Below are 26,814 nucleotides of genomic sequence, written 5' to 3' on the forward strand. Positions count from 1 at the left end.
GAGGTTTCAGGGTCTCTAAAAATACATCTCTTCCAGGGCAGCAGATGCTTCCAAACAGACTGCTTGCCTAGCTCAAATGAGACTGCTTGCCCAGCTCTAAACCCATAGGGTGCATGGCTGGGACAGGGACCCTCAGTGAGAAAAAAAGAATGGCATTTTCTCTGCTGTGGATGGAGATCCATTGGCAGACTCATTTTTGCAGGTGGCTATGATGGCTAGTTTGTCAAAAAACAGAGCAACCCAACTAGAGTCATCCCCCAATACTGCACTAAGCAGAGTAAAGATACACTTCTTTGGGAGCTGCTGGAAGGGCATCTTGGAGAGAAATAGAAGCTCTTGTGCAAATTTTTGCCACCATATCAAAGGGAGAGTTGGGTCATTTTCCTGCCTCTGATGGAATCCACCCTTCTTTTGCTACGGCTACCACATCCCTGCCAGAGTGGATTGAGTTATATAGGACTCACAAATATTTCAAGAGCAAATATTTAGCCTTTGAAAAATGCCAGGGTATGCCAAGTGTCAGGTATTAACAAAGGTTTGCAGATGAAGGTGTGGATTCCCATTACAGGTCTTTATACCCTCCAGCCCATCACTACAAGAGAGATAAGTTCAGGGCTGTGCTGTAGTATCAGTAGACTTAGCAGAATTTTAAAGAAACGAATTATACTATTTTCCAATTAAGTGCACTTAACATACTTAGACTGTAAGCTCTTTGCAGCAGGGACTGTTTTTGTTCTGTGTTAGCACAGTGCCTGACACAATGGGATCTGGGTCCATGACTGGGGCTCCTAGGTGCTCTGCAATACAAATAAGTTGCCTATCCAGCTATATTGCCACCTTCTTGGGTTACAAGAAAGTGTTTTTGTTTTTAAAAAGGGAAATCAGTGGACAGGTTCCTCAATCTCCCACCCTTCCTGTCTGCAAACAATGAGGCCTCATTACATGGGGTTTGTCACAGGCTATGGGGGAAAGTTTTGTGGCAGTCCCATGTTAAAATATTGATAGCTCTTCACTTGTTGTTACTTATTTCTAGTGACTGTTTTCTGGTCCAGTTAACTCTTCCAGCGCGAGGGAGGAGGAAGGAAAGGACCATTTATCAACACAAAAATGCTGCAGAGTCAGCTATTTTGGCAGGCAAAGAGGGGTTGGAAAAGGTTTTAAATCTGATACCTCTTCAAAAATGAAATGAACAAAACGGTAACAATAGGTTATTGTTCACTCCGAAGATTCTGGGACTAGTTCCATGTGTGAGGCAACCAGAGTGGCCAGCCACAATCCCCAGTCATCTTTTCTCAAGGCAAACACTGCTGCTCAGGTGGGGCAGTCTGAGCTGGTATTTCATCAGATTGATACTAGGAAGAAGAAATCGGTTCCTCAGAAAGTACAGCAGTTTAACTGAGATCAGAATAGGGCCTAATCAACATTGTCTTTCAGTGTTGTGGTCATTGGACCAGATTCTGATCTCAATTATACCTGTGTAAATCCTGAGTGACACTATTGCCTTCATTCACCCACGTGAATAAGATTAGAAGCTAGCCCTCTTACTGTAAATGCTTCCAGGCAAGGCACAAATCTTACTATATTTTATAAAGACCCACTTACATTTGAGGAATATTGTGGAAACTTCTTTTGCTTGCAGCTTAGAATTCCAGATATTCCCTTCTAGCCTGGTCCAGCTCTTCCCCAGTTCAGTTTTAGGTGTTTTGAGCAGTCATCTTTGGGGTGGGGGTGTATCCAGTGAAGAACCAACCCTGATTAACTCACTCCCCAGCCAAAATAGGATTTACATATGGCAGGAATCCTTTGTTTCCCAGTTTGATCCCCACCCCCTACTAGTGGAAAAATACCAACAGTCCAATATGGTATCCAGTACCAGGTGACATGATCACACGACCCTGCAGTGTCAAAGCAGCATGCAGGAAGCTTCTCAGGAAGGTGGGAGATTAGCATCTTCAAAGACCTATTGTTCTCCCTATTGATTTATTGACTAAGCAGCCAGACTGATTGCATTTTGTCTAGTGGGTGTTCCCCAGGTGCAAACACTTTTGCAATTGATACATAGTCAATATTCCTAACTTCAGATACAGAAATGATACATATATACTAATAGGATAATCACATTTAGTCAATCATAACCTTTCCAATGATATCTCACATGACCCATTTTTGCACAAAACATATCTTAGTTGTGCCATACAATCTCTCTATGAAGAATATGGGCTTAGTGCCACACCTTCCTCTTTGATTACACTGCTAGGACTAAGCAGCAGACTGGCCCCTAGGCCCCAGATGGTAGCACGGTGTATTAGACATGTGAACGGGTCCAACAGAGAGCTAGATGGATGATGTGGTAATGGACTACCCCCTGGTGGTGTCTCCTTTATACTGCAGGGAAGTTTAGCACAAGCCAGTGACTCAGCTATTGAGTTTATTGTTACACTTGAGAAAAACCAGCAGGTGCATCAAGGTAGTAAATAAGTAAGAAAATACCAGCTAAAACAGAAGGCAGCAGTGCCAAGTGCATGTGTGTGTGGGGGGGAGAATCACCTCTTATAGAAATGGTAGCCAGCAAAGCCCTGGTTTTGCTAGATTCGCACAAACACTAGATGCAGTTGCCATCCTACCAGAGACTTTCCTACTATGTTAAAAGGCCAGTTTTCATGGGGAAAATTCCACTCGTTTTCACTCTCGTTTCAGGTTGGATGAAGGATCCTGTATTAGTTACTGGCCTCAGTTGCTACACCTCCACCTTGATGCAAACTCCAAGCCCATTACCCTGGGAAGGGGAGGATAGAGTAAGGGAGAGGAGGGCAGTCCTTGCTTTGTAACGAATCCCCTCTTTTGAGGCAGAAACAAGCCATGCTGTTAATGATGGGTCTGTAATGCACTCATGTCTGCTGGGAAATAAGTGGAGACTAATGAAGGCCATTACACCCAAGATCTTGGTTTACATTTATAACAAGGGGACCAGAGGTAAAGCCAGCATTTGAGCCCTTCAGGAATGGTCCTGTGGTTAGGGTGCTACTCTAGGACTCAGCAGACCTGGGCTTTGCTTCAGATTTCCTGAGTGACCTTGGGCAAGTCACAGTCTCTCTGCATAATGGGGATGATAGTCCTGCTCCATCTCAGAGGGCTGTCGTGGGTCTCCCATACAAGGGTAATGGGGGCTACAGATATACCTAAAATAAAAAAGGTTGTTGTAGGTATTTCCCAAGCGTCACAAAGCAGCCAGAAAGCTGCCCCTGAGGGGCAGCTAGGGATTCCCACGAGGAGGAAAGTCAGTGTGATTGGTTTCATGGCACCTGCTTCCTCAAACAACCCAGCACAGAGGATGTGGCAGAAATGGGGCCAGAGCAGCCTCCTCACTACCTGCTTCTTTTGGTGGCGAAGGTGCACAATGGGAAGCAGGGCTGGACCACAGTGTCCTTACAAGTTAGCAGAATCCTTAGATAGATTCAGCTTGCAGGTAGCTCCAGGATCTGAGAAACTGAAAGGAGACTTAGCCACAGATGCCTCCTCCTCCCCATCAGCCCAGCGGCAACATGCTCTGCTCCAGCCAGCTCAGTATTTTTATTCGCATTTTACAGATAAGGAAAATGAGGCACAGTGAAGGTAAGTAACGTACCTCGGGTGAGTTAAAACAACAAGTTTGTGGCAGAGCCAAGAATGTAAGCCAATGTGCCTCAGCTCCCAGATGTGTTCTTTAGCCACTAGGCAAGTTTTCCTCTCCGCTTTCAAGGATGGTATAGATGAGGAAAAGACCAATTAAAGTAAGGGAGATCTCCTCTCACAAGGAGGGCATTTTAAATCAAAATCATTATGTATTTTGTAACAGGAAAAAAGGGAATTGTAACCTGAATGTAGTTCTCTAACTTTTAACCAGAGGATGACTCAAGGAACAGCTAATCTATATTTTGTTGGTGAAAGAGAGATGCTTTTGAGCTTACACAAAAGCTCTTCTTCAGGTCCCCAAATCTGTGTAAATTCAAAAGCTTGTTTCCCTCATGAATAGAAGTTTGGTCCAATAAAAGATATTAGCTCAGTCACCTTGTCTCTCTAAGATCCTTGGACCAACATGGTTACAACAATACTGCAAACAATATTTATTTTGACAGGGCTTTAAGGGAAAATCTTGAAATGGTCATCTGTCGATGAAACATGACACAATTGAAATCTGACAGGTTCTAGGGAGCAAAGACACATTTCACTCAAAGACAGTTTTGCTGTTAGAGAAACCTAGTTTTAGAACATGGGTGGGCAAACTACGGCCCGTGGGCTGCGTCTGGCCCATCAGACCTTTTAATCCGGCCCTCAAGCTCCCACCCAGAAGCAGGGTTAGGGGCTTGCCTCGCTCCGCACGTGCTGTGGTTCCGTGTGGCTCCCGGAAGCAGCGGCATGTCCCCTCTCCAGCCCCTATGCAGAGGGACTGCCAGGGGGCTCTGCACTGCATGCTGCCCCCATCTCAAGCACCAGCTCTTCAGCTCCCATTGGCCAGGAACTGTGGCCAATGGGAGCTGCAAGGGTGGTTCCTGCGGACGGGGCAGCACGCAGAGCCCCCTGGCCACGCCTTTGTGTAGGAGCTGGAGAAGGGGACATGCCGCTGCTTCTGGGAGCTACTTGAGGTAAGCGCCATCTGGAGCCTGCACCCCGACCTTCTCCTATTCCCCAACCCCCTGCTCCAGCCCTGATCCCCCTCCCACCCTCTAAACCCCTCAGTCCCAGTGCAGAGCACCCTCCTGCACCTCAAACCCCTCATCCTCAGCCACACCCCCAGCCGGAGCCTTCACCCCCTGCCGCACCCCAATCCCCAATGTCATGAGCATTCATGAACATTCACACAATTTTCACACACAGATGTGGCCCTCAGGCCAAAAGGTTTGCCCACCCCTGTTTTAGAGGTAAGCTCTTTATCTGAGGCCATTTAGATGGAACGTAGGTAATGAGATATTTCTTTAACTGGAGTTGAATGTAAAATGATCTTGAAGGAATTTTGTGCAATCTTTATTGCTGGCATTTAAAATTTCCACCATTGTTGGAAATATACAACCACTTCTTCTGTTTTCTCTTGCTGAAGTGATTGCCTGGGTTAGTTGGAGAACCCCTTTATCCCTCTTTCTTTCTCAGATAATGTTCTTATTTACCTAGCTCCAGTTCTGAAAAGAGTTTGGAGTTGCTGGTGTGACAGAGTGGAACCATTCCCTCAGCAATGGCCCTTGCAGTGCCCAGGGGTAGGCTGGACACTGAGGAGGATGAAGAACAAGAAAGCAAAAGCAATTTAATCTTTGACCATCACTTCCAGGTTTCAGCTGGGAAACAAAGGGTGGGAGGTAGTGGGGAGATAATTAAATATTGCAGGAAAGGCCATTTACAACGTTCCTGATGAGGCTGAAGTGAGCAAGTACAACACAATCCCATATAACCAAAATCTGGGTAACCCAAATACTCACGTGTTCCCCAGGGTTATATTCTCTTCTCCTGTAAGGGAGTCTCCAAAACCAGAGGGCAGTGAAGAGCTCCCTGGCAGCTGCCGAGGCCGACTGGCAGTGGCAGATGTTTGATGACTTCCTGAAGGCTAGTACCAAGAAGCAGGCCACACTCTGGGTTTCCTCCCTCTGGATCTCCTGGCCAGCTTGCCCAAGGCAGACAGGCACTGAGAGAGCGATGGAGGTGATAAAAACACAGCTTCTCAGGGCCTTGGAACAAATGTGTAGTCACACAGCTTAATGTACTACTGAATGGTGCTCAGATATTATGGTGATGTGTGTGGTCTAAAAACCTTTATAGGACAGAACAGTAAAAATGGATGCTGGCAGGCTTTGCAGATTAGCCAACTTTCAAGGAGATGTCCTCCAATCAAATAGGCCAGCTCCCCTGAATTTCGGAAGGATTCAGGTGTCTTCCAAGACTTCTGGAAAAAGTGTTCTGTCTTGGCAAATCTCACAAAAAAAGCCCTTTCTAATAACATTTCCAGCAAACCATGTTTGCATAAGCATATCCTTTGGAGGCTTAGCTAAACCTCTGAACGTTTTGCTGTTTGCTATCACGATTAGCAAGGGAGGGGATTATCACTTGTAGTAGTCTGTCTGTTTTTACTATTTTAATTACTTTTTGGTGAATGTAGATGTTGTGAAAGGCACTGGATTGACAGCCCTAGAGACAGAGGTCTTCTCTTTATTTATAGAACAGGTATAGCAAACACAATGGTGTTGTGCATGCCTGCCAAACCACACCACAATGTGCCTTTATACCTTTACACAATGTGCCTGCAGAGACCAGGTCTAGGAGTGAAAGAGGAATTCAATCTGCTGAGCACAGACATCTCTTCTGAGACTGTCAACAAGTTTGCTAATTAGTGCCAAAGGACATTTTTCTCTGAATACAGTAGGAAGAGGGCCTGAAACATAAGCCCATGTATCAGAGGCTTGGTATGAGGCCTCCGGCCTGGGCTAACGTAGCCAAACCTTTGCTGATATAAAGCAAAGTTAAGTTGTGAGCAAGAGGCAGGCCCTGCTCACAGAATCTGGCAAGAACAGGGCTAATACTGCAGAAACACACATTCCTAAGTAGTGCTAGGCACAAGAAGATATATGCAAACACATTCCAGAAAGGTGGTACCAGAACACCTCGATACCAGCACATTCCCCAAACATAACAGGAACACACTGACCCATCCTAAAGATAAGGTCAGGATGACAGCATGATGGACAGAGATGTTTTGATCAAACCAACATGTACGAGGCAATGGGTGGCACCCTAATACGTCAGAGGGTGGCACCCTGATACGTCAGAGGCAATGTGTAACTTGTTGGTGTATAAAGATGTATCTCAGAGGGAGTGTCTTTGGCCAGCCGAGGGGTCAGTGAAAAGTCCTGCCACTGACTGAGCTGCGTCCACTGTCATGGGCACACATGTGCTAGTGTAACTCTAGACATTGATCCAGGGAGCTAGGACCGTGCTTCACTGCCAATAAACCTGGCTGGGTGCCTTCATACCTTAATGGATCTTGTGGTCATTGGGCTGTTCGCTCGAGGTCTGCTGTGCCAGCTGTCTGCACAGAGCTGGGACAGCACACAGAGAGAACACACACACACATGCAGCCGAACATCTGACGACACTGAGAACTGAAGAAACCGACACATTCATGTTGTGCAGGCCACCGAACAACCAGACCTTGGTCACCACTGACACGGACAGGTGACTTAGACACAAATTTCTCTATATCCTATTGCTGATCTCCCAAGCCACACAGCCTCCTACACCCCAGTAATACTGCTGTCATTAAAGCAGCCAGTAGACGTGTGTGCTTACCAATCTGTGTGAGCATCGTCAATCACCAAAAGGATCTTGGGTTTCTGAGCCACAGGAGTGGGGCTTGCCGAGTGCTCCATGAGTCCTGCAGCTGCTTGTGTGGTCTGCTTCATGGCACTGGAGATGGAACTGAAGATATTGGTTCCAGAAGAGGAAGAGGGTGATGGCTGAGATGGTTGCTGCTGTTGCTTCCTCTCAGTTGCTGGAGAACCTGGAGAGCTAGTGGAGTTATCAGGACGCTGAAGATCCATCATATAGCCATTGGGCAAGTTGGCCACAAAACTACTGTCTGAGAGGCGCCTTCGGAGGAAATTCATTGCTGAAGCTCAGGATGGAGAACTTCTCCACAATGCGAGTGAGACTAAATAACTGTATTCCACAGTCTAGAGGGGCTTTTGGAGTCACTATAGCTTAGCCAGAGAGATGCTGTCACCCTTGAAATCGTGTTTGAGGAAGAAATACAAATAGACCTTTTTTCCTGTGGGAGAACAAGAGACACTTTTGTGAGATGCAGATAAATTGTTTCACATTAGAACAACTCACTGAGCCTTTAAAGAACATCCTAAGGCCTAAAGCTTAGTCAACACTTGTGTAAGTGGAGAAGGGTTATTACTTTATATGCAGGGTATCCTACACCAACTTGCTAGCAAGGCACATTGGCCAAGTGGGTAGAAGTAGGTAGGCTTCATGGCCTTTTCCTGCCCCCAAGTGTTACTGAATTGTACACAGCTCCTCCTCCAGTCACAACAAAAAGATTAAAATAGCTAGAGCCCTGCAAATCGGTGGATATCCACTTTATATCCGTGGATCAGATGCAGATACAAATTTTTGTGTCTGTGCAGGGCTCTAAAAATAGCTGTGTCTATTGATTTAGTGTCCCAGTAGCTAGTGTTTCAGAGGAAGTTGGAAGAAGAAGAAGAAGAAGAAGAAAAAAAGAGTCCCATAATACATTTGGCTATTTCTACCACATTGTTCACCATGGAGAAGAAAAATGCTTTTCATTCCAGCTAGCAATCTGAGTCTATTCTGAGGCAAGAGAACTGAGACAAATATCGGATACTTTGGAATTTCAGCAAATGGATTGGCTAAAAAGACCCTGTTTGTTGCTGGCTTGTTAAAGGGACTCTGAATTTTGAGAAGCAAACATTCTAAACACAACCATTAGTGGGACAAAAAATCCTGGAGCAAGGCTCGTGTGACACTCCAAAACCAGTTTTCAAGTACAGTTTCAGTTTTTCTGTACTTGGCTCTGTATATGCAATTTTGTGTGTCCCCCATATCTAGATTTTGGGCTTGATGAATATTAGGTAGCTAACTAGAGATATCCTCACATTATCTGATTGGCTAGTTCACTTCAGGGGCATACACAAAATTGGAAGCACAATTTTTAAAAGGCTAAATTGAGGCTGCTTTGCAAACTTGGTCCTCTAGATTTAAATGCTTCTTTTAGGAATAAGATGTATTACTCTGCGGATCTTCTCCAATCAGGTAAATGAACAAGGAGAAATTTAGACACCTGGATTTTTTTCTGAGCCACTAAACTGTCTTGTTATTTATGGAAAATGCATCCAAGATTTCAGAGCAAACTAATGCCACATGACTTAGTGGAATCACTTCACTATTTCACAACTGGAGACACTGGGGCCAGGGAATAGGATTTTCACAGGGACTCTGCAAGGCCCCCTTCTCTGCTAACACAGCATACAACTTTGGGTCTTGTCTAGGCATAGCAGGGAATGAGCAGGGAAACAAAAAAGATACAATAGCAACATAATGGTAGTCAATCATGTTTATGTCTTGGATACCAGTAACAGGTAACACAAGGACATTTATTACAGCAGATGTCTGGAGCAGTGAAAGTGATGGCGGCTTTTTGAATCAGTGGGGGCCATTCCTAGTGTCACAGTTACAGGTATAGAAGCACCTTGGACTCCTCTCAAGTCTCTCTGTGTGCACCCCTCAGGTCTTAGGCCTCAAGCCTTTATTTCCCTGGAATCCTGCAATTCTCCAACTCTTAGACCAGGCCTCAGGCTACCCTCTTCCCCTGCCATGTACCAACTGTGATTTCCCTACAGGTCCAACTGGGCTTGGCACCTGCAAGTCTTCTTTTCGGGAGATGTGACCAGCAGTTAATACAGTGGCTAGATAGCATTCTTAAAGGTAAGAACTTAGTAGCAGGAACACAGCATCCGAGAAAGGATTTAAAAACAGAACAGCCTGTGCACATCTATCTTACTAAGGTTTACCGTCCCCAGGAAGGTTATAAAGGCCCAGCTGCTTCAGACCCCTTCTGTAGGGCCTGTGTCTGTATAAGCCTCTTCCTTTCAAACAGACCCTGACAACTGCCTTTCCCTTTCTCTTGATGGTGATTTTTAACCAATTAGTGGCCTTTTGATATTCTGGTTCCCATCCTTGGCAAAATAAGCCTTGTATCTTTACTGGTGACTGGAAGGAGCTTCCAGCTAATAGCTCAAGTATTGCTCCTTAATGACCCCTGCCTTGTTTACTGGGAGGTTACTTATCGAGAAATATTATCTTGCCTTCCTGCTAATTTCCTAACCACCCTGCTATGGAACTAAATCAACATATGCATATGGTAAATATTCCAGTAATTTAATATAGTTACACACACACACACACACACACCATAATCAGGTCACATACAGTATGCTTAAATTATTACAGATCAGCCTCACAGCTTTCACATCTAGTAAAATGGAACCATTCCACCCCATGGTTCAGATTTAACCTTCTGACTGCCACTGTCCTGACCACAATAATAACAACAAATCTCTGTATTAGCAAAGATGTTATCTCCGGTGGTAACCACAATGGCAGAATGGTGAGTGAAGGCTTTCTTGAAGAGTAAGGGTAGCTTAATAGAAGGGCATTGCACAGGCCTCTCCTGGGGGAGGTGCATATGTCATTTCTCTGCATAATACAGAAAGAGAAATGGAATAAATATATAACTACTCTACATGACACATTCATGTAGATAACTCGCTGATCGCCCCTCTTTCTCAGTATGAGGCAGGAGCTCGCGAGAGGGGAGGGCTCCTGCCTCATACTGAGAAAGAGGGACGATCAGCAAGTTATCTCAAGTGCCTATACACAAATGCAAGAAGCCTGGGAAACAAGCAGGGAGAACTGGAAGTCCTGGCACAGTCAAGGAATTATGATGTGATTGGAATAACAGAGACTTGGTGGGATAACTCACATGACTGGAGTACTGTCATGGATGGATATAAACTGTTCAGGAAGGACAGGCAGGGTAGAAAAGGTGGGGAAGTTGCATTGTATGTAAGGGAGCAGTATGACTGCTCAGAGCTCAAGTATGAAACTGCAGAAAAACCTCAGAGTCTCTGGATTAAGTTTAGAAGTGTGAGCAACAAGGGTGATGTCGTGGTGGGAGTCTGCTATAGACCACCAGACCGGGGGATGAGGTGGACGAGGCTTTCTTCCAGCAACTAATGGAAGTTACTAGATCGCAGGCCCTGGTTCTCATGGGAGTCTTCAATCACCCTGATATCTGCTGGGAGAGCAATACAGCGGTGCACAGACAATACAGGAAGTTTTTGAAAAATGTAGGGGACAATTTCCTGGTGCAAGTGCTGGAGGAACCAACTAGGGGCAGAGCTCTTCTTGACCTGCTGCTCACAAACCAGGAAGAATTAGTAGGGGAAGCAAAAGTGGATGGGAACCTGGGAGGCAGTGACCATGAGATGGTCGAGGTCGAGTTCAGGATCCTGACACAGGGAAGAAAGGAGAGCAGCAGAATATGCACTCTCGACTTCAGAAAAGCAGACTTTGACTCCCTCAGAGAACTGATGGGCAGGATCCCCTGGGAGAATAACATGAGGGGGAAAGGAGTCCAGGAGAGCTGGCTGTATTTTAAAGAATCCTTATTGAGGTTACAGGGACAAGCCATCCCGATGTGTAAAAAGAATAGTAAATATGGCAGGCGACCAGCTTGGCTTAACAGTGAAATCCTTGTTGATCTTGAACACAAAAAAGAAGCTTACAAGAAGTGGAAGATTGGACAAATGACCAGGGAAGAGTATACAAATATTGCTTGGGGATGCAGGAGTGAAATCAGGAAGGCCAAGTCCCACCTGGAGTTGCAGCTAGCAAGAGATGTTAAGAGTAACAAGAAGGGTTTCTTCAGGTATGTTAGCAACAAGAAGAAAGTCAAGAAAAGTGTGGGCCCCTTACTGAATGAGGGAGGCAACCTAGTGTCAGAGGATGTGGAAAAAGCTAATGTACTCAATGCTTTTTTTGCCTCTGTCTTCACGAACAAGGTCAGCTCCCAGACTACTGCACTGGGCAGCACAGCATGGGGAGGAGGTGACCAGCCCTCTGTGGAGAAAGAAGTGGTTCGGGACTATTTAGAAAAGCTGGATGAGCACAATTCCATGGGGCTGGATGTGCTGCATCCGAGAGTGCTAAAGGAGTTGGCGGATGTGATTGCAGAGCCATTGGCCATTATCTTTGAAAACTCATGGCGATCGGGGGAAGTCCCAGACGACTGGAAAAAGGCTAATGTAGTGCCCATCTTTAAAAAAGGGAAGAAGGAGGATCCAGGGAACTACAGGCCAATCAGCTTCACCTCAGTCCCTGGAAAAAAATCATTGGAGCAGGTCCTCAAGGAATCAATTCTGAAGCACTTAGAGAAGAGGAAAGTGATCAGGAACAGTCAGCATGGATTCACCAAGGGCAAGTCTAATCTAATTGCCTTCTATGACGAGATAACTGGCTCTGTGGATGAGGGGAAAGCAGTGGACGTGTTGCTCCTTGACTTTAGCAAAGCTTTTGACACGGTCTCCCACAGTATTCTTGCCAGCAAGTTAAAGAAGTATGGGCTGGATGAATGGACTATAAGGTGGATAGAAAGTTGGCTAGATTGTTGGGCTCAACGGGTTGTGATCAATGGCTCTATGTCTAGTTGGCAGTCAGTATCAAAGTGGAGTGCCCCAAGGGTCAGTCCTCAGGCCGGTTTTGTTCAATATCTTCATAAATGGATCTGGAGGATGGTATGAATTGCACCCTCAGCAAGTTTGCATATGACACTAAACTGGGAGGAGAGGTAGGTACGCTGGAGGGTAGGGATAGGGCCCTAGACAAATTAGAGGATTGGGCCAAAAGAAATCTGATGAGGTTCAACAAGGACAAGTGCAGAGTCCTGCACTTAGGACGGAAGAATCCCATGCACCGCTACAGACTCGGGACCGAATGGCTAGGCAGCAGTTCTGCAGAAAAGGACCTAGGGGTTACAGTGGACGAGAAGCTGGATATGAGTCAACAGTGTGCCCTTGTTGCCAAGAAGGCCAATGGCATTTTGGGATGTATACGTAGGGGCATTGCCAGCAGATCAAGGGATGTGATCATTCCCCTCTATTCGACATTGGTGAGGCCTCATCTGGAGTACTTTATCCAGTTTTGGGCCCCACACTACAAGAAGGATGTGGAAAAATTGGAAAGAGTCCAGCGGAGGGCAACAAAAATGATTAGGGGGCTGGAGCACATGACTTATGAGGAGAGGCTGAGGGAACTGGGATTGTTTAGTCTGCGGAAGAGAAGAATGAGGGGGGATTTGATAGCTGCTTTCAACTACCTGAAAGGGGGTTCCAAAGAGGATGGATCTAGACTGTTCTCAGTGGTAGCAGATGACAGAACAAGGAGTAATGGTCTCAAGTTGCAGCTGGGGAGGTTTAGGTTGGATATTAGGAAAAGCTTTTTCACTAGGAGTGTGGTGAAACACTGGAATGGGTTACCTAGGGAGGTGGTGGAATCTCCTTCCTTAGAAGTTTTTAAGATCAGGCTTGACAAAGCCCTGGCTGGGATGATTTAATTGGGAATTGGTCCTGCTTTGAGCAGGGGGTTGGACTAGATGACCTCCTGAGGTTCCTTCCAACCCTGATATTCTATGATTCTGTGATACCCACATTCTAGTACGAGGGACATTTAAGCAGAGTTTCTGTCTGCAGACCACCAAGGTCCAAGTTTAGCGTTGGTTATAGTGGTGTGCAGTTCACATATAGACAGAGTCCAATCACAGCATAATGCCATAATTTGGTACATTTGCTTGGAGTATTTGGCATCAGGTGGCAAACAGTGGAGGGTTAGCAGAAATCTAACTTCAATATCAACAGTGACACACACAGTAATATACCATTTTATATCTTTCGTGCAGCTTTTTGGGAAGTTGTCCGCTGTTCCACTGCTAAAGCATTCATTTCCTGCCATTATGGCTATCAGCCATTAGAGGGAGCCTGTGGCTATTGGTAATAATCATGATGGGTAAAATTTTTGAAAGCACTTAAGTGACTTAAGAACCAAAGTCCCATGAAACTTGCAGCTCCACATTTGAAATTTTTACCCACTATTTGGTGCTTGTATAGTTCTTACCTCCTCTACAAGCCTGACATCTTCTAAGCAAGGGACAAAGTAATATTAACTAATCTGTATGGATCAACAACAGGAAATAACAAAACAGAGTGAAATAATTTAAAATAATAAATACAAGTATCCTACACTACAGAAAGCGTGTGTCATCCAGGAACAGAGATGCAGTGGTGCATACTGGCACTGGAAAGCAAGGAAAAGGAATAGAAATTAGTTATTCTGTACTGCCACATGGAAGACATAGATTGGACTCATTTACTCGTCTCCTTCTCCATGGACTGGCGTGGGCTTGGAGTTCTGTGGAGACGGTGCTCTGGGGCTGCCTCTGTGCCACTGACTGAACCCTCCAAAATCAATGTATTGTTGATAAATTCCAAAGGAAGATAACCCCACTGTGGCAGGAAGGTTGCTGACCAAGATTCTAGAAATTCAGGAAGGATTTGACCTCCAACTCCATCTGTAAAAGTGTGCGTGTGGGGGAAATGACAAAAGGTGTGCTCGTTTCTTTACGAAACCCTTAGGAAAAGAGTGTACCATGAGGGGATATTTTCATCAGCCTTAGGTTAGCATAATTAACAAAGTAATTGAAATCCATTTTTTTAAATTAAGGTAATTGTAGCTCTGCCTTACCAATATATTGATTACCACTAGTCCAGCTACAGAGAAGGGTTTATCTAAGATGAAAGAAAGATCAGTAATTGAATACATAAGTAAAAGGCCAACAAGCACCCTGCTTACCGGAAAACATCAAAAACAATCTATTCTGCATTACACCCACCCTGTACGTACGCACCTTTGTTCTTTAGCTCTACAGACATGTACATCAGAACAGGGGCTTCATTTTCACTGGGCCAACACATCCTGCAGCTCCTAACCACAACCTCAGCTGAAGTCAACGTGCAACATCCATGACGAGTTCACAAGCCCCATTTGGTCTTTGTGTAACTCCACTGATTGCATTCAGCAGGAGGGGGAACAATATCCAGGGTCCAAATATTCTATGAGCTAAACAGTCAGGATCAATGTGTTGGTCATATTATGTAAATTATTTAGTGAGATTATTTGCATATTTTGCAAATAATTTGCATACAACCACAAATTTAAGCTTATGATCAACACCCCTTCCCCCAAACAGTGGCAGGGTTAGGGTATGGAGCTGTAAAAAGCTTGACAATTATGGCTAGGACAGGTTTGACACAGAGAATGCCCTACAGAAGTCCAGAAGTCAGAATGGCAAAGATTCAAACCTCAGTTCTGGACAGACTTCCATCTGCAGGTCCCAAAACACTTTGCACACATGAATGAATTTATCTCACAGGAATGTTGTGAAGCTATCACCCTCGCTTTACAAAGAAGAAAACAGGGGCAAAGATAGGAGTATAATCTAGCTCTCCTCAGTCACCATCCAATGTTTTAACCTCTAGACCGAACTTCCTCCCCTTATGTGAAAGGCTGAAAACCAAAGGAAAGAGTCAGAGACTTGTCTACACCAGTGGCTCTCAACTTTTCCAGACTACTGTATCCCTTTCAGGAGTCTGATTTGTCTTGTGTACCCCCAAGTTTCACCTCACTTAAAAACAACTTGCTTACAAAATCAGATATAAATGTCACAGCACAGTATTACTGAAAAATTGCTCACTTTCTCATTTTTACCATAGAACTATAAAATAAATCAATTGGAATATAAATATTGTACTTACATTTCAGTGTATAGTACATAGAGCAGTATAAACAAGTTATTGTCTACATGGAATTTTAGTTTGTACTGACTATGCTATGTAGCCTGTTGTAAAACTAGGCAAATATCTAGATGAGTTGATGTACCCCCTGGAAGACCTCTGCGTACCCCCAGGGGTACACATACCCCTGGTTGAGAACCATTGGTCTACACTATTGTTAAAGTCAATGTAACTTACTTTGCTCAAGGGTGTGAAAAACACACCCCGAGCCACATAAGTTACATCGACAAAGTGTGTCAACACCACACTATGTTGGTGGGAGACACACTCCTGCTGACATAGCTTATGCCTCTCATTGAGGTGGAGTAATTACATCGATAGGAGAGTGCTCTCCCATCGACATAGTGTGTCTTCACCAGACGTGCTACACTGGCACAGCTGCACTGATGTAGCGTGGAAGTGAAGACAAGCCCCAAACAACTCACAAAACTGGAGCAGCTCAAGAGACTAGTGGAAATGCAAGGGGATCTGGAGCTGACAGGGAAAGAAGGGTTTCGGGAGCTCTTCAGCTCATTCTTGACCAACCCTCTCTCGCTGGTGTTCAAAACAGAACTGTGTCAAGAACTGTGTTTCCTCAGTTGGTAAGAGGACCTCTGCAATTCAGGGCCTTTGAGGGCAAAAGTTACAGGGGAAAATGCAGAGAACCTCTACAAATAAATGAATGAAAGTTCCAAGATTGAAACAACAAACAAAAACCACCCCTGCCTCCCACTCCTGGAAATAATTTTGCCCTCTGGGAAAGAAAGCAAAAAATGAAGAACAAAGAGAAAGAGTAAGAAATCAGAAGGGGGAAAAAGTCAGGCAAACTCAAAGACAGCAAGAGAACCCAGGAACACCCAGCCATATACAGAGATACAGAAGGAAACAAAAACAGAGGCAACAGGAACAACTGCATGCGCTGACATTGAAGATTATAGCAGAAAGGGGCTAATGAAATTAGAATATGATGCAAAGATGCAGATTATCTTTATTATCGAGTTAAATTTTGGCTAGTTTTTACAAAGGATATTAAGGGAATTAAGCAACCAACTCCCAGAGCATTTCAGAGGGAGTTGGGCACTGAACTGCCTCAGGCCATTTCTCCATAATTTAGCAGCAAAAATCCAAGCCATCTTTAAACTTTGACATGTGTTTAAAAACAAAACAAAACAAACATGTTCACTTACACCTTTTACTATCCCTATGGGTGAGCTGGAGCCCAGAGGAAACAGAAGCAAGTTGGCTGATTTCTGCTAAGTGAGTTAAGAGTTCCCTTGAGCCTTTTATGAATGCCAGCAGGAGGCACTGAACTGACAGACTCATGTCAGACTGCATCCAGGACCCTGCTCCTAACGACTTCAAGTGAGCAATGTTCAGATCAGGAAACAATGGACCTCAGCCTCCTTGCATCTGAGATCAAGAGAGTCACTTGCATAGGTCTGCCACAAAGGGGTGGTGCTCTTTGTCTGGCAACCCTCATGGTACCACATCTATTAATACATCACACATCTTTCAAAGTGCAGAGCGTTGAACATAGATTCACATTTGAAACAGCCAAATGGGCCCAGTTCTGTTCTCTGTAAGACTGATACAAATCAGGAGTGAATTTCCGTGGAAGAGCACAGAATGTGGCCTTTCCACTTTTCGAAGGAATAGAGAAAGACACATTTGGGAGTCCAGCAATTACTATTAGGTGACTAGTATTACCAACCCTGAGTTTCAAAAATCATGAGTCAGGGCTCAAAATCAAAATCATTAGATTTTTTTTTAAAATGCCTACTTTTTAAGACAAAGAATCCAAACTTATTTCTTATTTGCCTTCTGGTTTCGGAGCCCTTTGGGTTCACAGGGGATTACATTTCCAAGATTCTCTCCTCAGCCATGAAGACTAGAAAGGTTTCAGAGTAGCAGCCATGTTAGTCTGTATTCGCAAAAAGAAAAGGAGTACTTGTGGCACCTTAGAGACTAACCAATTTATTTGAGCATAAGCTTTCGTGAATGCTCAAATAAACTGGTTCGTCTCTAAGGTGCCACAAGTACTCCTTTTCTTTTTGCGAAGACTAGAAACTTTTTTAAAAATGAAATCTGAGGTTGTTACGTAATCACTCAGTTACAGGAGCTGGGGCTTTAGGAACATGCACAGAACATCATGAGACTTGTAATAAAATTGCGAGAGGTAGCATCACTGGGAGCTCTATAGTCCATTAGTTAGGAAGATCTTCTGTGGCACTGCTGGTTTTCCACATCATAACCTGCTTATCAGCAAAGCCAGAGACAGCTCAATGAGAGCCAGCAATGCTGGGCAAAGAAATCCAATGTTAATCCTTGGAAAATACAGAGACATCTCCATATTAAGGGTCTGTGGAACTGGCACACTGTCTCCATTCTTTATCTCCCTAAAGTAAAAGGGGCCTTTGCAAACCCAAGGCTTGCTTTGTAATATTGACACGAATGCTCCCGTTAAGACTAATACTTGTATGTATGCTGAGGGCACTCCCCCACATCAGATCAAAGGAAAGCAGGCGGCAGCAGTGCAAACTGGGAAGTTTATGCAAATCAGCATTCCGTAAATTTAATAGGCAAAGCTGTAAAAGGGACCCAGCAGTGTTCAAAAGCTCCAGGCTGTTTTTTTTTTTTCTCCCCTCAATCCAGTCTTGGATTTGATGGCAGCTCATACAATCTGTTGGTCTTTTAGTCACCTGCAGAAAGTGTATAAACATTGATTTCATAGTGACAGGAATGAAAGTGATACCAGGCCTGGCATTAATAAAGCAGAGACTTCCTTCACGGAGAGAGATACGGCTTTGAAGTGCATTGATCTGAATAAAATAAAAAAGCTGGATGTATTTAATATGTAGAGCCTGGCAATGTGCATTAGGGCTCATCCAGATAAAAGATGCCTATTGGACTGACGACTCATTGGTTCTCACAGGAATCAGCAGAGGCCTTTCCGGCCTCATTGCTATTCTTTCCTGATGGACACGTAAAATACTTTTCTCTATCCCCAGGCCATTTCCACACTTCACGTGTATTTTAGATCCGTCACGATACATCAATTATTTAAAAGAGGGGTAAATGGGATTATTTTCTTGCTACGAGCTAAAACAGGTTTCAGAGTAGCAGCCGTGTTAGTCTGTATCTGCAAAAAAAAAAAAGGAGGACTTGTGGCACCTTAGAGACTAACAAATTGATTTGAGCATAAGCTTTCGTGAGCTACAGCTCACTTCATCAGATGCATTTATGCTCAAATAAATTTGTTAGTCTCTAAGGTGCCACAAGTCCTCCTTTTCTTTTTGAGCTAAAACAGATTCTCAGGTTAGTTTCAGACATTACACTGAACTTAACTATTAATCAAGGACCCTGGATGGGATTTTGATAAGCACCTACGTGATTTAAGAGCACAAATCCATTAATTCTGATACACTTTTAAGACTAGTAGGGATCATTATGATCATTGAATTTGACCTCCTGGATAACACAGGCCTTAGAATTTCACCTCATAATTCATGCATTGAGCCTTTGTTTTCCTAATTCACTTAGTGAATAGGCATGTACAAGACCAAAAAAAAAAAAAAAAAAAGAGGTCGGTTTCCCAAGGATTTTAAAATCTAAAGGGTTTAATAGTTTTCTCCTATAAGTCTCAACTCCAGTTGACACGGACCTCCTTTGCTTTGCTGGGATCTTATATTCCACAATTCTGTTATCACAGACAACTCATTTGCTCCCCAAGAGATTTGACACATGCTAATCTTTCCCTCTTCACTCTTTCACCATTCCTGACCACCTGACTATCCTAGGTTTCGAAGCTTGTCTAGCCTGGGGAAGGAGGACTGCCCCTTTACATACCTAATATGCAACACACGTGCTCATGCATATGACAGATGGCTGGGAAAAAGTTTTCCTCCACGTGCTGTGATGCAGGCATCTGCTATTCCGGCATACACATGGGGACATAGCTCCATTAGCATTAACTGCTACATATCAAGAGACGAACAGGCCTCTGGAATCTGAGCACACTCAGGGCTTGTCCACGCTGGCACTTAACAGCACTGCAATTTTCTCGCTCAGGGGGGTGAAAAAAGTTTCAACAAGTTTCAGCGCTGTAATGTGCCAGAGTAGAGAGTGGGAGCTACTCCCCTCGTGGGGGTGGGGTTTTTAGAGCGTTGGGAGAGCTCTCTCCCAGCGATGTGCTGCAACTACATAAGCCACGCTAAAGTGCTGACAGGGCAATGCTTTAGCATTGCCAGTGAGTTGACACCACAATAAAAGACTCATGCCTGGCCCAGGTCAGCTGACTCGGGCAAGTGGGGCTCAGGCTGCAGGACTATAAAACTGCAGTGTAGACATTTGGGATCAGGCTGGAGCCTGGGCTCTGAGACCCCATGAAGAGGCAGGTCCCAGAGCCCATGATTCAGCCCAAACTTGAATTTCTGCAGCTCAGTTTTATAGCCCGTGAGCTTGAGTCGGCTGACCCAGGCCAGTTGTGGCAGTGCCTTGGGTCATTTATTGCAGTGTAGACGTACCCAGTGTGGCTTGTTTGGTAGTAGGACGGGGAGAGGGAAATCCAATAATGAAGCCTGGGGAATTTTACTGCACTCTGATGTAGACTTCTGGTGCAAGGATAAGAGAGTCTCAAGTCAAGTTCAACTAAGTTCACTAGGAGCGATAATAGACTGCCTGTCTACAAATCTCACACATATGAAGAGGGTTTTAGGAGCATCCTTTCACTGCAGCTGTTAAGGAACGCACTGTGTGGAGGAAAACAACTACCCTAGTTATTAGTGTCTGGTTCAGACCCTGTTGGTATCTGTCGTTGCACCTCTCACCTCTTCAGTGTGGCGTTGCAGGGCTTTTTTCAGTCTAGCCCCTCCTGTAGTTTTTCTGGTGCCACAACAGTCTCTCATTCTCTGTGGCCTAGCCCTCTAGGATTAATTTTGAGATTAAAAGAAAGGTCCCAAATAGGAAACCTCAGAGTCTAGTGGCTTTTGAACCCTCAACCTCTGTCTGGGGCCCACAATACTTGGCCTCCTCTCCTTCTGATGTCTATACATTCCTTCTTGGTCTGCAGAAGGTCAACCCATGCCCACCCTCCCCATTGTATTCCAGCCCAGGAACCCTGTTTAGACAGCCAAGGACTGTTCCTTCAATCTTGCTGCCATTCCCACTGGGTTGCACCTACCTTTTGTACAGCTTCTCAAGATCTTTCCCCGGGTCTCTGGATTTTACTAGCCCTGTCTGAAATCTATGGTTCCTCACCACTTATTAGGCAGCTACAGCAGAACCCCTCTTAGCTGCTCACAGCAGCTGGGTGGTGGCGAGTAACTCCTCTATCTCCAACGCAGGACTAGTCAGTCTTTCCCTCCTCCAAGCAGGAGTTTCCCATTCAACCCTGTCTCAGGAGCTAGGGTTATGCCTCAGGCCTCTTTGGCTCAGATTAACCGGTCCTACACTCCATGAAGCAGAAGCTCCCCTTCTGCCCTCTCTCTGGAGCCAGGGTTATTACCCAGGCCTCTTTCCCGTTGGTTCATCAATCTTCCCCTCCTTCAAGCAGTCATTCCCTCCCCAGCCCTTTTCCTGGGGCTAGGGTTGTGATTAAAGTCAGGTGCAAGGCTTTTGCCAATTCCCTTCAGCTGAACACCCTTCCCAATTAGCCTCCTACTCTGGAGGTTCAGCTGGTGTAGGCAGCCTCCTCCTGCCAGTGCCTATCTGCTATGGGGAAGGAGATATCCTTTATGCTGCTCCCAACTCCTCCTTCACCCAACTCCAACTTCCAGTTGGTTGGGTGAGAGGGGACCTTGTCCTGCCTTGTCTGTAAGGTTTCAGGACCTTAAAGTGCAGCGTCCAGTTTCCTTCCCTAAGCACCATTTATTTCCAAGACCTTTAAGGTTTCTATATTTATCTGTTATTCCCTTCTGAACCCTGTAGCTCAGTGGCTCTCAACCTTTCCAGACTACTGTACCCCTTTGAGGAGTCTGATTTGTCTTGCATACCCTAAGTTTCACCTCACATAAAAACTACTTGCTTACAAAATCAGACATAAAAATACAAAAGTGTAACAGCCACTATTACTGAAAAATGGCTCACTTTCTCATTTTTACAGTATAACTATAAAATAAATCGACTGGAATATAAATATTGTACTTACACTTCAGTGTACAGTATATAGTGCAATATAAACCAGTCATTGTCTGTATGACATTTTAGTTTGTACTGACTTCGCCTGTGCTTTCTATATAGTCTGTTGTAAAACTAGGCAAATAGCTAGATGAGTTGATGTACCTCCTGGAAGACCTCTGTGTACCCCAGGGATATGCATACCCCTGGTTGAGAACCACGGCCTTAAAGGGCTATGCCAGGTGGCAGGGTGGCCTGACTATGAGGCACTCCTGTCCTTGGTGGCAGACCACCCTTTCACAATAACTAGCCCAAATTTTGTGCAAAGTTTTTTGCATCTGACTTTATTTTTTAGGGAGACTCCTGTCAATCACATGTACATACACAAAGCCTTGTGTGGTCCTGCCCATGGCTGCTCTGCTCCCCGGCCATCATATCCTTTCATTGAAATGAATGTGCGCACACACACGCAAGCACAAAGATGCTTTGGTTCCATTTCCAGACCCCAGAACTGACATTCCCCTCTCCTGGATCTGCAAAGAACTCCATGTGACAGGTATTGTTAGGGGAAAGTGAGAGAAGGAAGTCAGATCAAGCAGCTGTATCCTCAGATCTTATATCAGTTTGTTCTGTTCATTACACGGAAGGGGTTAAAATCATGTCAGCCCATCAGTTGCACATACAGACTTTTAAATCTGGGATGCTGCCAGATGTCTTTGTGCCGTGAAGCCTTAGGCTGCCTTTCAACAGCAACTCTGCAAGTGCCAGCGAGATGCTGCAACATCATAATTCAGGTTGGAAGCACAAACCAAAAGAATCAGTCACCAGCTGCGTATGCAGGACAGTCAGCTATGCTTGAAAGCTATTTAAGAAGTCAGGTCACTCTTGAGCCCTGGTCAATTGTTAGGAGACCTGTACTCACAAAGGGGTAACATTGCTGTGATTTTGCTGTGCAAATCTGGCAGTATGCTTTGAAAACATAAAGGTAAATTATGCCTCTAACTGTGAAGAGTTAATGCCCTTTACCAAACTGTTTTCCTTCATGGCTTCTGTTCTGTATTCTATTACTGCATCCACCTTGGACAGTGGAGGTGTCCTGTGGAATCATCTCTGACCTCTAGTCTAAAAGCATCTAAAATTTAATGCACCTAACCAACTGCGTGCATCAGGAAGGGAGGGAAAACTTGGCACACAGGCAATCACAAGAGGTAGTGGACTAAGCACAGAGCTGGAAGCCAGGAACTCCTGAGTTCTAACGTATGGCTTTGGAAAAGGTCAATTAATATTGGTGTCTCAATTTCTCCATTTAGAGATGAGGAAAGTAACACTCTAGCTAATGGATAGGGGTATTATAAGGATTAGTTAATGTTTGTACAGCTGCAGCACTTTGGATGTTCAAAGTGTTGCAGCATATAGCACTTACAAGTGCTTAGAATTATCATCAATCATCTGACCCCCTCAAGCACGAAATCTAGGTATCCCATAATCAATAGCTTAGTTCATTAAGAGTCACAAAATTAGCCAGTCCTTTTTAAAGCCCAGCCACAGAGACTTTTGGGGAATGGTGAACATCTGGCCACTTTAGGGAATATATATTAAGAGATTTAAAAGACTGGGACTTTGCAGCTTGGAAAAGAGACAACTAAGGGGTGATATGATAGAGTTCTATAAATCATGATGAATGTGGAGAAAGTAAATAAGGAAGTTTTATTTACTCCTTCTGATAACACAAGAACTAGGAGTCACCAAATGAAATGAATAGGCAGCAGGTTTAAAACAAACAAAAGGAAGTATTTCTTCACACAACGCACAGTCAACCTGTGGAACTCCTTGCCAGAGGATGTTGTGAAGGCTAAGACTATAACAGGGTTCAAAAAAGAACTACATAAATTCATGGAGGATAGGTCCATCAATGACTATTTGCCAGGATGAGCAGATGGTGTCCCTAGCCTCTGTTTGCCAGAAGCAGGGAAATGGGTAACATGGAATAGTTCACTTGACGATTACCTGTTCTGTTCATTCATTCTGAAGCACCTAGCATCGGCTACTGTCGGGAGACGGAATACTGAGCTAGATGGACCTTTGTTCTGACCCAGTATGGCCATTCTTATGTTCTTATGTAGAGGGAAAACTCAGACATTTGAGCCAGAAACCAGTTAAATGCAAATGTAAAGTCTTGAGCCACAAGTAAAGCTATGTCACTATCCACCCTCCCAAGTACACATTCACATCTTCTCTCCCAGGGCTGGGAAGAAGTGAAAGGGGTAGATAAAAGGAATTAAAAGCATGAAAAACCTCTATTCCGCAATCAGTCTGTCAGAGCAGGCTTCTGTAGGAGGGATTCAAGCCACATGTGTTACAACTGATTCTTGCTGGGTATATGCACAGATAGTGTATGCATAGCCAATTACAAATAGCATGAGATTCAGAACCCTAATGTTACAGTTTTTAGAAATTAGAAAAGGAGTACTAGTGATGCATCCAATGAAGCGAGCTGTAGCTCACGAAAGCTTATGCTCAAATAAATGTATTTGTCTCTAAGGTGCCACAACTACTCCTTTTCTTTTTGCGAATACTAACACGGTTGCTACTCTGAAACAGATCTTAGGCATGTAGAAATGGGGTTACCCGTACGACGCTGAGATGAAGAGACAGCCCTTTCCACTTCCCTGGCTGGCCAACAGGGCTGATATATTATCAGATAGTGAACACAGTAGTTAATTCTACACAGGTTATGATTACATTACTAATAAGTGCTAGGTATTCTTCGTACTATAAGGGACTATTATCATTTGGTCAGAGGTGAGTAGAGCAGCTCAAGGGGCCTAAAAGCATACCTGCTGACTGCCACTTGTACTCAGTTTGAGGGTGTCTTTTGAAGGAAAGAGATGTGTATGACTGCATATAGAAAGGGCGCCTTATAAAAACCTGGCTGATGAGCTAAAACTAGGTATTCCTTCTTGCTTCATTGTCTTTGTTTTCATATCTCCTCCAGAATTTAAACCCAAGCCTCCAGAATTGAAAAGGCTAGTGCACTAACCCTGTGCATGCTGCAGTTGGCCGTCTTTTAATAATCTGCATTATATTCTCAGACCCTCGCTTTCATTCCCAAGCAGAAAAGTACAGAAGAGATACCAACATAAATGTAATTTGTTTTTTCAAGTCTCTAAAAGGGTGGCATGGGACAATGGAGAGTTAACTAAGACCAACCAAATTCTATTTAGCAATTAACTCGAGCTATGGGCACTCTCCTGTTTTTATCTATTGAGAGAATCTGACCTCTCTCTCTATATACAATGGGCCAAATTCTGCCCTCACTTACACCTATGCAGCCACATCAATTTCCATAGGTTCCTACTGGTGCTACAGAGAGCAGAATTTATCCTATTACATGTTGTAGTATGGCAGTGAAAATTTTGCAGAGTATAATACATTCATATATAATTCAGAATTATACTTTGGGAAGGATGATCTTGAGATTAAGTCACGAGACTGAAAATTCCCTGCTTTGCTACAGACATCCGGTGTGACCTTGGGTAAGTCATTTAACCTCTCTGTGCCTCAGTTTCTCCATCTGTAAATATGAATAATGATGCTTTTGTACCTTAAAAGGGGTTTTGTGAGGCTAAATTCATTAAAGTTTATTAATTATTATGGATATTAACTCGATAGAAAAACCTAGATAAATAAATGTAAAAAAAATAAACCCAGAATTATTCCACTATATGCGATAAGTATGTAATGTATTTCAGAATAATGAGGAAGCTAAGTTTAGTATACAATAACCAGAAGATATCTGAAACCGAAAAACGGTATTGTTTTGAAAACAAAAGAATACATCGTAATCTGTGTGCCCAACTCAAATGACAAATTAGTCAATGCATAAAGAGTCTGGCTTCAAAGCTGATCTATGCAATCATCCTTTCTGTATGCACGGGGTTAATTTCTTTAGGACAGATTATGGTTAACCCTGTGTGGGTGAGAAGTCTGGGTATGCAGCAGGGATCCTTCCCCCTTGAGCTCCTATGGAGGCCCTACCACATGTGGAAGTGGAACTCAAGGAGTGCATGGACTGTGAAAGCCTAGCACAGATGGTGAACTCCCAGTCGTGTGTGTGTGTGTAACCCTCTCCACACCAGCCATACAAAGCTGAGCTGCCATGTGGGTGCACCTACTGTACCACATAAGAGGGTGAAGGAACTTTCACACCAGCCTGTGCTCCCTAGAGCCATTGGAACAATTATGGTTGAGGTGCCTCAATAGGCATTCCACATGTAGACCATCGCAGGACCGGAACCTATACACAGTATGGCATTCAATATATATTGCGGTGTATTGGATACAGAAAAATCCCTAGAGACATCCTGGTGGATAGCTTGTCATCCCATTGAAGCAGCTGTCCCCATTAAAAACACGATCGTACAAGATAACGATCGTTCCTAGGCAGCTTCAACGATCACAAAAGCACTTGACAGCCGTTATAAAGAACATAAAATCTATTAATTCTATAAGGCCAGAAGGGACCTCCTGCAAAACACAACCTATGGACCCTCACCCAGTGATTCCTGGAGCAAGTCCATAACTTCTGGTTCAAAACTAACTCAAACAAACAGTCTGGCCTTTTATCAACACCCACCCTATCTGGTCCAAGACAGCCTTCTAACCAGAACATAAAAATGGAATAGAAAACAAAGTAATAGTCACCCAAAAGCCTGACTGAAGAAGACAGCCTTTTACCACTCTGTGAAGCTCATTAGACTCAGGCTAGAAGAGAAGGATACATGGGAGCACGTTTCAAGCACCCCAGTAGACATCAGATGCTGCTACAGAATGTAGGGAATTCACCAGTTTCTTAAGAAACTAGATCTCGGATCATGACTGCGCAGAAGTCCTTGCCAGGCATTGTCTACTGGCTAATTGGTTACTAGGAAGGAATCCTAACAGATTTCCTGATATAAATCAAGACTCGATTTTAATTCTGTTGAAGGCAGAATACTGAATGTTGCCATGCCGCAGTATAGCCGTCATACTATAGAGGCAGCTGGCTTGTGCTCGCTACTTGCTTTTGTTACAATGCTTCATTTCAGACTCCATCCCTTGGGGTCACTGGCAGCCATAGCCTCCCGAGAGTTCCTCACGAACAAGGAGCTGTAACACTGCAGACCTCTGGTAAATCAACAGGCCTAACAGGCATCTTGCTGCAACCTTGGCACCTGCCTGAACATCGAGTACACGGAGTGCTAAAGCAGCAGCGCACCTCTGGCAGGAAAAA

At 44.3% G+C, this 26,814-nt stretch overlaps 1 protein-coding gene across 3 annotated transcripts in view; it reads right to left on the minus strand.

The window, feature by feature from the left end:
- SYN3 (synapsin III) overlaps positions 1-26,814 on the minus strand; it is a 279,822-nt gene that overhangs the window by 244,928 nt on the left and 8,080 nt on the right. For all 3 annotated transcript variants that reach the window (XM_073324725.1, XM_073324735.1, XM_073324744.1), the window contains exon 2: positions 7,309-7,786. In XM_073324725.1, the coding sequence (XP_073180826.1) occupies positions 7,309-7,625 (317 nt within the window). In that variant the 5' untranslated portion in view covers positions 7,626-7,786. The remainder of the gene's footprint in view (positions 1-7,308; positions 7,787-26,814) is intronic.

This window comes from Lepidochelys kempii, chromosome 1 (assembly GCF_965140265.1).
Source record: "Lepidochelys kempii isolate rLepKem1 chromosome 1, rLepKem1.hap2, whole genome shotgun sequence".
Taxonomy (NCBI): domain Eukaryota; kingdom Metazoa; phylum Chordata; order Testudines; family Cheloniidae; genus Lepidochelys; species Lepidochelys kempii.